This window comes from Zosterops lateralis, assembly GCF_965231275.1.
Source record: "Zosterops lateralis genome assembly, chromosome: 1".
In the NCBI taxonomy this organism is placed as follows: domain Eukaryota; kingdom Metazoa; phylum Chordata; class Aves; order Passeriformes; family Zosteropidae; genus Zosterops; species Zosterops lateralis.
Genome location: NC_139762.1, coordinates 128,537,689 through 128,551,024, shown reverse-complemented (window position 1 = coordinate 128,551,024; position 13,336 = coordinate 128,537,689). Strand labels below are relative to the sequence as shown.

Sequence of the window (13,336 nt, the reverse complement as noted above, 5' to 3'; positions counted from 1 at the left end):
AATTTCTTCTCATGCAGTCAAGCTTGAACTTACCACCACATTTGTGTAAGAAATGAAATGTTTCCCATCTCTCAGCAATATACCACATTCTGCATTTAAGAGACACATATATGCAAGCTATATAAGTCCTTCTTTATTTTTGAAGGGAAGGGTATTTGTTATTTTCTGTCTTAATCTGAAGGCAAAAAATATGGCATGGACCTGTGTTCCATATCACCTTGCTGGTAATAGAATGGGCTGGTAATAGAACGGGCTTCTAGAACAATTTCAAAGGCAGTGAAGAAAATCTCTTATTTCCTGTTTTATGCTCTCTAATCTACTTTGCCCTTCTTTTGTGAACAGTTGTGTGCCTGGATGTTAAATATACTTTTAAAGCATGCAATTTATAGAAATGCATGGTTCAGAGCCATTTTATGGTATTATTGCTTCTTCTGATTGTGTCCGAAATCACAGAATTACAGACGGAATGGATCATTCAGACAACTGGTGTGCTTAACATTGCTGAGATTTCAAACCAAGAATATTTCTCTGTCATGGGAATTTATATCCTACTGCAAGGCACTTTTCCCCTCCCCAGTTATGTATTGAACTAGTAATTTCTTTTTTCCAGCTGTTACACATCTGCATTGAAGGCTGGGGAAACTGGCGGTGGTCTGAGCCCTTCAGTGTGGACAATACAGGGACCTTTATTCGCACCATCCAGTACAAGGGCCGGATGGCATCGCTCATTATCAAGGTTCAGCAGCTCAGTGGAGTGCAGAAGCAAGTAAGAATTTGATCCAGTTAGGAAAAATTAACATGAGTAATTTAAACTGTTGCCTATTCATGAATTAGTCACTTTGTTATTTATTCCCTCCTACTGGGATCTGCAAAAAACAAGTATAGCAGTCTTTTGGGGCTATTTTGGGAAATTTTTACAACTTTTGTCTTCGCTTTGGTGTAAATCTTAGCATTTTAAAGCTCAGTTACCAACATGTATTTTATATGTTTCAGTAAACATCCCTTTGCGTGGTTCATAAGTTCTGACAGTGCTAAGTTACACAATCTCTTACATGTTTAAAGCTCTTGAGAAACAGATTTTTCTCTTAATTTTTTTTTTTTTTTTTAGAAACTGTTCATAATATATTCTGGGTTGTAATTCAGCCTACATGTTTTTTCAAGTGAAAGAATTACCAAATTAACATTTGAAAATGAGCTGCTGTGCAGTAACTTTCCCTTTACTATTTTTGTAAAGAGATGTGTAATAACACTGCAGCCGTTCTGCCTGCATTGGCAGAAGCCAGAGCATGTGGTGGACAGAACATGCTCAGCTCATGGATGTGGCAGAGCTGTACTGCACAATAGTGCAGCTGACCAGACAGGAGCAGTGCCTGGTGTCACTGAAAGCCCTGCTGAGTTTTCACATGGTGGACTGGAGCTGTGGTGTGTGAAGCTCTCCTTCACAAAAAAAAATTATGATGGTTGTACAGGGATACACATGGAATGGTGTTCCCTGCTATAGCTTGGAAAAAGTCAGATACATCTCTGCAAGGAACAATTCATGCATGATGGACAGCAACGATGCTGAGTCTATTTTGGTCATTTTCTAGGTGTGTGCACTTAAACACAGAAACATGTTACAGTAATTTAATGAAATTATAAGCTTTTAAACAGTAGACATAAATGTGAAAGGTCTGGATCATTGGCTTGGGATGGGAATGTGAGGTATTAGTAGAAACCTTTCTGAAGTACATCACTGTGACTCCCCAGAAATGTCTCAATATTCAGAGACCATCAAAGACTAAACCAGAACTGTCAGCCATTGGCAGTACTGCTGGGTTCAGTGGGAAGGAAAGTGGATACGTTATGTGTTTTTTTTCAAGAGTGGATACTGCCTTAGAGATATTTCAAGCATTTTAATGCCTAGATTTCTATGAAATTGGACATATATTTGGCCAATAAAAATAATGTTTTACCAGTCACTGCCTTCGGCAGTGCTTGGGAAAACCTAAAGCAGGGAGATTATTCTTCTACAGGTTTTCACTCTCTAATTCAATTTTGACCTTTTTTTCACAATTGTTTGCATAAGAGCTGTATTTTTTGTGTGTTTTAGATCCTAATCTGTGGAAGACAGACAGTCTGTAGTTACCTTTCTGAAAGTATTGAACTGAAAGTGGTTCAGCATTACATTAGTCAAGATGGACAGGCTGTTGTTAAAGAACACATCAACTGCCTTGCAGCCAAGCAGAAATTGCCTTCATATATCCTAGAAAACAATGAGCTCACTGAACTGAGCGTGAAATCTACAGGAGATGAAGACTGGTCCCAAGATGTCTCTCTCAGTTCTAAACACACAGAGCACAGCACTGTCATTCAGGTATGAGTAGAAATGTGTATATGAAACAGAGCTTTAAAACCACCTGAGGGAACTGAGCTCTTTGCATTTAGACTTCTATTTGATATAATGAAATAGGGAATGTTATCATCCTGAAATGTTAGTGTAATGCTGATCTTTCTACAAATAGGTACCATCTTCAAAGAGTTCAATTACATATGTGTGGTGCACAATTTTGACTTTAGAGCCCGATTCACATGTGCAACAGCGATTGGTAAGTACATTTAATGTCTCTGAAATCTGAATGCTTATGTCTTATATGTCATATAATAAATTAAGGTCAGAAGATTTATCACTGTAAAGATTTATCAATAGTTTGTTTCAACAATTGTAATACTGAAATAAAATTGGCTTTAAATTGGTGTATTCTTTCCTTTCTGTAGATTGTTTTCAGCCCTCTTTTCATTGTAAGGAGCCATCTTCCAGACCCTATTATCATACATATAGAGAAAAGAAGCCTGGGACTGAATGAAACACAAGTGATTGCAGGGAAAGGACAAGAGAAAGCACTGCAAAATATAGAACCTGATCTTACACACCACCTGACTTTTCAAGCCAGGTAAAATACTCATTTTCCTTGAAAATGGTTCATTTGTATGGAAAAGAAAAAATAATTTACACTTCAACTTCTTCTGCATTTTTCCAGAAGTATGCCAAGTCCAGAGCAGGTAGGACAGAACAAGTGTATGTAGCTGAAATGATACTGAAGGAAATACTAAATTTGGTATAACTATCCTAAGCACACTGCCATTTGTCTAATTAAGCAGTCCATATTCTTGTGCTTTAAAAAATAAATACCCAAATTATCTTGAAATGTTTTTTTGAGAATTATGAAGAGTTTTTAGGGTCATTATAAATTCATGCATGTCAGTAAATTCTCAGGAACTTGTTGGACAGCATAACTTGATTCATCCACAATTACCATGAGATTCTTCTTGCTGCAGAGTACACTTGGGAAGCCTCATTAGAGAAAATGTTAATGCTAATGTGTGACTGAATCTGTTTTCAATGACAGGGAAGAAGATGATCCATCAGAGTGTGCAGTCCCTATCTCAACCACTCTGATTAAACAGATAGAGACTAAATCCCATCCGGGTGGCAACGTCAGCCAAGTGCTCTCCGAGTTCTATGGCACTGCTAGTCCTCCTCAGCCTCCATGGCCTTATAATAGGAAGGACTCTGACAGGTAATTCCTTGCTAAACCTTTTTCATGACTGTTGCATTGCCTTTCCAAATAAGCTGAAATTACATTCTGGGAAGACTCTATGTGATGAACATTGAATGTATTTTCAGCAATTACATAATTCCTGCTTGTAAACTGCAGAATCTATGGCAGGTGTGGGAAAAAAATTGGTCAGCCTCAGGGCTACCCTTGTTTACACTGAGAAGATTGCATCAGTGTGGATTTTTTTTTAATGGAACCATTTTTTTGTGAATGCACTTTCTTTACTGCAGGTCTAGAGGCTCTTGTTTATTCAGCTGCTGTTTGTTTCAGTAGAGAAATGGGGAGTTGCTGTAGAAGTAGTTGTTGGGGAAACAAAAAGGAAATTTGACTTGATCACTACAAAAGTCACAGGTTTAGCTCTGAAGCTCTGGTGGTACTCTGAGTTATTCAGAGTGGTAACTCTGTTAAGGCATTTATTAGTTGACTAAATTTAGGTTAACTTGTGGACTTAAAAATATGCCTTTATAGCCTACACCTATCTAGATCTTTCTGAGAGCATTTCATTGTGTTCAAGAATGATAAGGTAAGAAGAGAATTTTCTGTCTCACAACCAGAAAAGCCTTGCAAATTTCTGAAAATGACACCTTAGCATTTGTAATCTTGAATTCATTACTCCTTTAACTTTATGTTTTTGTTTATTTGTTTCTGCCAGCAATGAACAGCTCTCCCAATGGGATAGTCCAATGCGGGTAAAGCTGTCAGTGTGGAAACCATGCGTTAAAACTCTGCTGATTGAACTCCTGCCCTGGGCATTGCTTATCAATCAGTCCAAGTGGGACCTCTGGCTGTTTGAAGGAGAGAAGATTCTTCTTCAAGTACCTAGTGGGAAAGTAATTATACCCCCCAACTTTGAGGTAAGTTTGCCATTCACATTAGCAGGCACAGTTCTGCTAAACACACTGATTCTGAAGAATGGTTGTTACTCCACATGATTCCCAGTCACTGTGTGTGTGTCTGTTAGTCATGTGATGAGGACTAGCAATAACAATAGGAATTCACCACACTGACTAAGTCACCGAGTGGGTAGCACAACATACTTGGTAGCAATGTTTGGAAAACAATATCCTAAAGATGCATCCTTAAAAATTCTCTGCAAGACACTGTAGGAAGAAGGTCTTCATTCCATCAGCAGCCTTCTCCCTTTCCTCTCAGTTCAGCCAGAATCTGCAGCATGGGTATAAGGCCCCAGCCCACGAAAACTGCTATAAAGGCCAAGTAAAGACACTGGCCCCTGCTGTACCAATGTGTCACTTGGGAAATTGTTGACCACAGTAGCAAAATTGACAGCCTGAAAGGAATGTTTGGTTTGAGAGCACTTTATGTTACGGTTTTTCATAGCTTTTAATGTTACCAAGGAAAGTTGATAATGACACAGAATGAATTACAATAGAGGAAGATTTATTTTTTTTTTAGAATGCCTGCCTTCCTTAATTTAATGTAACAGATCTTCCCACTTATCTTGGCCATGCACGTTCTTTTTTATTATAACTCTGATATTCTTTAGTTTTGAAATAATTAAGATGATTTGACACAGCATCTTGTTAATTCAAATTGAGCAATCTGATACTTCCTTTTTATTCTGTCATCTTTTTTTCCCTTCATGTATGTCTGTTAATAAACTTAAGGTGCCTAGTAACACATCTCAGAGTAGACCACGGCCTTGATCCCCTAAAAGGATCAATTCCTTATCCACCTTGTGGTTTTATCTATCCTTGTACCATGTAAAAGGAATCAGAGGGAGAAAGGCAGGAAATTGTATTCACTGCCTACTGGAAACTGCCTTTAGAACTATAGTAGAAATATATCAAATTGTGAACAACTGATAATCAGTCATTTTTTCACTTGCAGGAAGCTTTTCAGGTTGGAATATACTGGCCAAACACTAATACTGTGCACAAATCAGTGGCAATTAAACTGGTTCATAATGTGACCTCCCCAAAATGGAAGGATGCCGATAATGGGGAAGTAGTAACATTGGATGAAGAAGGTTTTGTTGAAGCTGAAATTAAACTTGGTGCTTTTCCAGGTCATCAAAAGGTTAGAAAAAAATTATAATGATTTGTAACTTTATCATGTAAAAATAAAGTCATATAGCAGATAAACAATCAAATGTATGCAGTGTGAAAGCTTCTCCCTAATTATGTTAATATATGTCCAACATAAAGAGAATATAAACAATGTATGAAATATAATTTAAAGAATTAGATTGCCAAAAACATACTGTGCAACCAATAAAGATAATACAATATCTCCTGGAAAAAGAATTAATGAATTCTCAGTCTTGTTTGGATAACATTGACAGATGCAACTTTAAAAGTACATGATACAGCTCCAGTTACGAACTGCATGAATATAGACAGGATTTCTTTAATTAGAAAGAAAATAGCTATTCAATTGCTACATTTCACTACCTTTTGTGGTTTTGTGTGACTTCATCACAATTTTCATTATCTTACAGTTGTGTGAATTCTGCATTTCTTCCATGGTTCGACAAGGTATACAAATTCTACAGATAGAAGATAAGACAACAATAATCAATGATACACCATATCAAATCTATTATAGGCCACAGCTTTTTAATTCCAGACCCCACTCAGAAGAAGAGGTAAAGCACTGTAGATATGTTTTTGTTTGTCATCTGTGGAAAATGGTTGTTTGCATCTGTATCTGTATTTAGATGAGCTGCATATAGCAGAGCTTGGAACAGAGATCTTTAGACATAATAATCATAAAGTAATTTATATCATTTAGAATACTGAATCCTGGGTAAATTCAACTCCAGTAATTAACTGTGTTCAGAAATCTGTGCAAGCAGCAAATTCTTGCACATTGCAGAATTAGTTCTGCCTGTTCTCCATCTGTTCAGACACTAATGGCCATTTCTGTAAAATAGCCAGTGTAATCCGTAGTAGCTGTTGAAAATGTTCTCAGAATTTTTACTGAGTTTGCATGTAAAAGAGGTATATTGGCCTGGCAGGCTGAAAATGTTTTGTTATCCTTTTGGGAAGATTCCAGTTATCTGAGCAAAGCTGCAGAACTAGAGACATGCCCAAAGTTTATGTATTTCATAAACTCCATCAAATTGTGAGTATCAGTTTTCTAATAATCTCACAGAATATGTAAGGGCTAGCTTGCAGGAACCAAAATGTATCCATGGTCAATATATTTTAATCAACCATTTATACATATTTATTGAAGATTACATTTATAGTAAGATATGTGGAAAGAATTCTCAGGGTCAAACCTACTAGAAGAGCTGGCACATCAACCAATTTTTAAAGTTCCTGTTTCTGTATTGTTTTCCTTTTGCTTTAGTTTTCTTCACATCAGTATCTACAGTTATGCATCACGCATTTGTGTCAGTCTTATGGGAATTTGAGGCTAAAATCTATTCTTAATTTTGTAACTCTAAATGGATTTTGTTCACACAGTTGTGTTACAGGAATGTAACTTGATTTTGGTAGAGCTGTTGTAGTACTGAGAGATGACTGTAAATTACCAAATTACAGAATCATAGAAGGGATTTGGTTGAAAGAGACCTTAAAGATCATCTAGTTCAAAGCCCTCAGCATGGGCAAAGACATCTGCCACTAGACCTGGTTGCTCAGGACCCCAGAGAGCTGTGCTGCAAACCCATACCGGAAGACAGAATTTGGCCAAACAGCCTTTAACGCAATGCGCTTAGCACAACCTTTAGTTAGTCGTGGTCATTGGCTATTTGAGAGCATTCTATCCAAAATCAACATGAGTAAACCTCCTTTTAGGAAGCAGCACGCTGTGCTACCACATCCTTTTTTTGTTTCCAGGACTTCCACTGCCCCGACAGTACGGTGTTCAGCGTTGGCCCCGGCGGGTCACTGAGCGCCGTGCCCTGCTGGGACCTGCTGTCGGAGCCGGGCCCCGCGGCCCCCGGGCACCGGCGCCTGGTGCTGAGCTTCACCCGCGGGCTCTGGAGCCTCCCAGCCGTCGTCAGCGCCGACCTGGCCAGGCAGAGCGTGGCCGTGCCCACGGGCACCTGTGCCCAAGGTGGATTCCGTACCAGGTACTCGCCGACAGCAAACTTGGCTTGTGGCTGTAAAGCCTCAGCTAGTCAGAAAACATAAGAGATTAATGCAAAAGTCGAAGTAACTCATGCCTGTAGTATTATCCGTGGGCGGTGGGGACAAGGAACTTTGCAGACCTGAGATATTCTAGAAACACGTGGCTTTATTACAAGGGTCGTGGGTAAAGAGGGCCTGCCTTCAGCCACCAGCCTCGGCTGAAGCAAAGCCCTAAAGAGAGAATGGGGAGAGAGAGAGTAAAAGAGAAGAGAAGAGAGTAAGAGCAAGAGGCAAGAGAGGAAGAGCATAAGAGAGCAATCACCTTGTTACAATACATTATATCTCTTTTTGTGTTGAATATTCTGATTCACAGTGACCAACCTGTGCAAGATACAAAACCTACAAACTTTGCATGCAGCCTATAAAAACTACTATATTACCATGTCATTTTATATTTTAAACTCTAAAGACTACTTTTCTTATCTGTTTTCTCCCTGATGCCTTTGGCAGAGTGGAAAGGCAACATTCCTGAGTCCTTTTGTTTTGCTGTCCTTCAACCCATCTTCAGCTAATCACCGTTTTCCTGCCTCCCTCCCATGCCTACATCTCGAAACTAGCTTTCATTTCTATTTCACTCACAGCTTTTACATCTGCAGTATTTCTTACCATACAATCATATCCATAAGTCCTTCCTGTCCCATCTTTCCCAGCACATGCCCCCCGATATGTTAAGGCAAGTCTTTCTTTAATTTAAAAATTGTTACCTTCTGATGGTTTTGATGCTGGTATTGTAAATGGTTTAGTGATATGACCATGTACGAGTTGTACACTTCTTAGAATGTGTGGTCTGCTCTTTTTTTCTGTGCATGAAAAGCTTATATTGGGGAATTAAAGTGTGTTTTTTTAAATTTGTGAATGACAATTTAAGAGTTCAAGGACAGTGTGTAATAATACAATACAAAAATTTAGGGTTTGTTTATAAAAGGTGGATATATATTTTTGTAAGCATAATAAGAGGATAAAGAAGAAAAGACAAAAGGGATGAAACTATTTTGAGATTACAGCAAGGAAAGATTTCAAGTTTTAAAGTTTGAACTGTGCAGTTGTGTGTTCTACTTAAAACTTATGGAACCAGCTAGCTAAAAATAACAGTCCAGTGACTTGTCAGATGAGCAGCTTCATTTCCTGAACCTGATCTCTGAATCTATTCATGCTTATACTGGTACGAACAAGAAACAATCTGCTGAAATTAGAGAAACTACATCAGTATGTATCACCAGAGATGTGATCTTTCTCTTGCCTGAAGTGCTTGATATTATTCAAACCCTCATACAGTTCCTCTGCAGAGTCCAAGAGGTGTCATTTATGATACTGAAGATTCTCACACAGATTTCAGATTTTTAAAAAATTTAATGGAAACAATAAGGGAAGGATTCCTTATCATTCTGCCACAGGCATAGGGAATCTCATGTTCCTAATCAAATTTTCAGACTTTGGATTTTTTTTAAATCACTGTGAGGTTAAGTGTTTTTAGTAATAGCCAATAAATTTGCACAAGAGAAAAAAGAAAAAGAATTTTTGTTTATGCATAAATGCATTTTATATAGCTAATGACTAGAACTAAATTTATTTAATCTCATTTTGGAAACTGATGAGTGATGATCCAGAACATTAACATTTAAAAGAGCAATAGCATTGTGGATCATTCCAGGGGAGCAGTCAGTTAGATTTATATATTTGTTCAAATATCTTTCATGTGTACCAGAGAAGTATCCATACAAATTCTTCTGGAAAATTTTAAAGATATATGTTGAAAATTTGGGCCTACAATCTCATGGTTTTAATTTAATATAAATCTCTGCTGACTAGGGCTCTTATCTTGTAGACACACATGTACAATTTAACTCATGAGTACTCTCCATGAAGCAATTTCTTCTCTTGGTTTTTTAGGCTATTTCCATGTGTTCTTCTGTTGAAGTGGAGATGTGTAGTTGCCTAAATGTAGATAAATATCTATGGACTTGGAACTTGATCATAAAGGATCTTACAGATACTAGTTTCGGATGGTTTTAATTGTTCAGGATAATACTACGTAAAGATTTCATCCAAGACAGGCATAATCCCATATATCTGCTTCTGTTTTAGAGCTATAGCACTGACTTATCAAGAGCATCTTGGCGTGACATACCTAACACTTACAGAGGATCCTAGTCCTCGAGTAATTATCCACAATAGGTGCTCCATTCCATTGCTTGTAAAAGAGAATTTCAAAGGTAGGTACTATGCAATAATTAGAAACAGTGCATTGTTGTAGTATAACTTATTTTACTGTAGCTCCAGTCCAAAATTGAGTTCAGTATGTGTTTTGGTTATAGCAAGAACTTGATGCTCTCACGAAGGTCTGTGTCAAAGTCAGAGACTCTGGAAGCTATTGGAGCTAATTGTGAGGTCAGGAGTATGAACTTAAATATTTGTCTCTGGACTTTTGGGTCTCCCTGGATCAAGCTGTCAATGTGACTCAGCTGTAGGAAATCCATAGACAGTGGAGTTTTGTTGACATCTATTCAATCCCGGGGAGTTTTGTTGACATCTATTCTATCCCATGGAACATTTATATTTCCTCATATTTGCAAATGTAACACAAAACATATTGTCAAAAGTCTGGTTACAGTAAGTTAATGTCATGATCAGCAGAACATTAGTTCTGTAAAACTTTATGAAATAGAAAGAGAAAAGGAAAAAAACCCAAACATATAATATTCTAACCAATAGAAAAGCAGTGTTTTTATTTATTAGGAATATTTCAGTCAGAAAAGTTTCTCATTTGTGCAAGCATAGATGAGTTTTGATTTCATACAGGTTTTAGAAAACTCTGACCTTTTATATTTTATAAATTCCAGATACACCAAAGTTGGAAGTTTACTGTAGAAAGATTCCAGCTGAATGTTCAGTTCATCATGAACTTTACCATCAAATCTCCAGCTATCCAGATTGCAAAACAAGAGATTTATTGCCCAGTATTCTCCTGAAAGTGGTGTCATCTGATGAACTAGTAAATGAATGGAGTGATTTCGTGGACATCAACAACCAAGGAACACAAGTAAATCATTATAAACTACTTCCTAGTTAACACCATAAACGGTTGTCTTTCTGACCTGCACAGTGCATTGTTCCTCTACAATAAGCGTATCCTGTTGGTTTAAGGGGTTTTATTTAACTCCTGGGAACTCTCCTGCCTAACTAAGCCCCTTCCTGTGGAAGTTTTGGAACACAGGCTATCTTCTTTACTGTCTCTTTTTTAAAATAGCTGGATTGAAAGTAGAGGCCTTATAACACTGACTTTTTTTCACTTTTTAATCAACCTGATGTTACGTGGAAAAATCAGTATTGAAAATTCCTGGGCTCTGTAAGCAAAGAATACCACTGGATCCAAAATTTGGTGACTTAATTATCACGGGATTTTTATCTTTATACCTTGCAAGAATCATCACAGTCATTCTCCCTCTGTGTCTTTACAGAAGCTGCTCATGTCTTTCTAAAACAAAACAACCCCTCCCTTTTCTTTCCTTCTGTTATTTTTCTCTGGGTCTTGAGGTAAATGAAAGCTTCCTTGACTGGAGTAATTCTTTTTGATGGGAATTTTTTCCATCTTTGAAGTCATTAGTTTACATGGAATCAACATAAACTGCTTGGCTCTTTGAAAGAAATACTAGTTTCAGATGTTTTCCCTGGGTACCAATCACAAAATGCTCTTGATTATTGAGTGTTATGTTATATAGCAAGTAGTTCAGTTCCATTCAGCAAGCCAGTCAAGCAATGCAAGGTTTCAAATTTCAGTCATTAATGTTATGCCAGACCAGGGTTCTTTGTATCTGGCTCCTAGAAGGAATTAGATGCTAAGACAACATTTGGAGATCATTGTCTACTTGAACAGCTCTCCAAAAAAAAGTACAGCCTTCTGTTATTGAAATTTTAGGATGTACATGTTGAAAATTTTCCCACGATTTCTAAGTCTGTCTTTCTCTTAGAAAACTATGAATATAAGTGAATAAGGAATATACTAATAGTGTCTTATGCAATTCAGTTCAGGTTGTGAAGTAATGGATTTGAAGGATCTTAGGTAATTTGTATTTCTTCTGTGTCACAGGTACTTCTTTTTCTGTTAGAAAGTAAATTTAAAAGTACTTAAAAGTAATGAAGTATTTATCATCAGAATCATCTGAAATTGGAATTAAAAATGACCAGTTTTCAAGATCAGTGGAGGTTTATTTAGAATAAAGAGAGTTTTGAAAATTCTGTAAATGTCCTTCTTTTTCCAGTCCCATGTAGGATTGTGAATCTCTTCCAGACAAGCAAAGGATTAAAACTGACATGTCAGAAGAATCAGAGATTTGATTAATGAAATTTTATTATCTGTACAAGATTATTATGAATAGCCTAACAAAAATCAGTTTAACTGCTGATCCTACTAAACTTCCAATTGTTTTTGCTTCTGGTGACTCCTTAAGAGCAGTAAAGATTCTTCGAGACAAATAGTTGTTTATTTTACCTGTGCTAGCCTAATATCTTTGTGTTATTTGTTGAGTTTGCATTCTTTTCTATTGTAGCTTCTGTCATTGCAATCTAGTAAACAATTGTGTTGATAGTAACCTTACAGGAAAAGAGAAGCCACCTTGCTCTAATAAGGACTGCTGTGAATTTTCCAACCTTTTGATAGATCTTAATCCTTTATATTCTGGAGAAACACAACACTTGCATGGAAATATTGCAGAATTAAGCTCCAACAGCAGTTCATCAGTTCTTTAAGTAGGATATTCCTAAAAAGAACTTGTCTGGAATGAAAGTTTGTACACCTGTAAGCAAGACACAAACCTGTTGTTGAATTCCCATTTTTCCTGCCTTTTTAAAAGCCGCTAAAGCATCCTGCTTTTTTGTGCCTTCCAGTAGATTTTTGCCATTTCCTTGTGGTGGCACCTTGCCTGTTGAAAGTGTTCTTAGAAACCAGTTTAAGTGGCTTAATAATGTATTCAGTCTTGAGTTGTTAATGCAAGTTTTCATGGATCCAAAATGTTACTTACTTTTCATTCTTCATGCGTTTAACGTCATGCTATCAGCCATTCATCAACCCAGCTCTGGCTTAGGGCATAGCAACATAACGTTAGAGTTTGTTTTCTGCAGGAGAAACTGGGATTTTTTTAGAGCTCCAGGAATATGCCTTTCTTTTTAATCCAAAATCACAGATAAAAATTTCCTATTTATTCTTCTCATATAAACTCTACCCTACCCAGCATATCCTGTTTTTTTCTGGAGAAGTTTCTTATTAAAATGTGTTCAGATATGCAGTTGAATGATGAGATGCAAATTTCATCTCCTTGTATAACTGAAATACTTACAGTATCAGAGCAGTTATTTTCTGAATTATTGAAATCTGAATTTTTTCCTGAATAATATCCTGATTTGAGCAAAAGGTCTCAACCAGAAGGCATTGATAACATTAATTTAATTCATGACATTAAAAATAGCAATTTTGGTTACATTCCATGTGTTTTTAACCCTCTCCTCTAGGTTGTGTTCTTAACTGGCTTTGGCTGTGTTTATGTGGACATCATCCATCACTGTGGAACGTTAGTCATAACCTTGGCCCCAGAAGGAAGAGCAGGACCTGTTGGTATCAACCTCAACAGGTACATAAAGCAC

General features: G+C 37.1%; 1 protein-coding gene across 10 annotated transcripts in view; it reads left to right on the top strand.

Moving 5' to 3' along the window:
• VPS13B (vacuolar protein sorting 13 homolog B) overlaps positions 1-13,336 on the top strand; it is a 438,627-nt gene that overhangs the window by 400,080 nt on the left and 25,211 nt on the right. For all 10 annotated transcript variants that reach the window (XM_083871399.1, XM_083871402.1, XM_083871397.1 and 7 more), the window contains 12 exons: positions 611-766; positions 2,093-2,356; positions 2,505-2,588; positions 2,758-2,933; positions 3,390-3,560; positions 4,252-4,453; positions 5,448-5,636; positions 6,058-6,204; positions 7,406-7,641; positions 9,785-9,912; positions 10,540-10,739; positions 13,205-13,323. In XM_083871399.1, the coding sequence (XP_083727525.1) occupies positions 611-766; positions 2,093-2,356; positions 2,505-2,588; positions 2,758-2,933; positions 3,390-3,560; positions 4,252-4,453; positions 5,448-5,636; positions 6,058-6,204; positions 7,406-7,641; positions 9,785-9,912; positions 10,540-10,739; positions 13,205-13,323 (2,072 nt within the window). The remainder of the gene's footprint in view (positions 1-610; positions 767-2,092; positions 2,357-2,504; positions 2,589-2,757; positions 2,934-3,389; positions 3,561-4,251; positions 4,454-5,447; positions 5,637-6,057; positions 6,205-7,405; positions 7,642-9,784; positions 9,913-10,539; positions 10,740-13,204; positions 13,324-13,336) is intronic.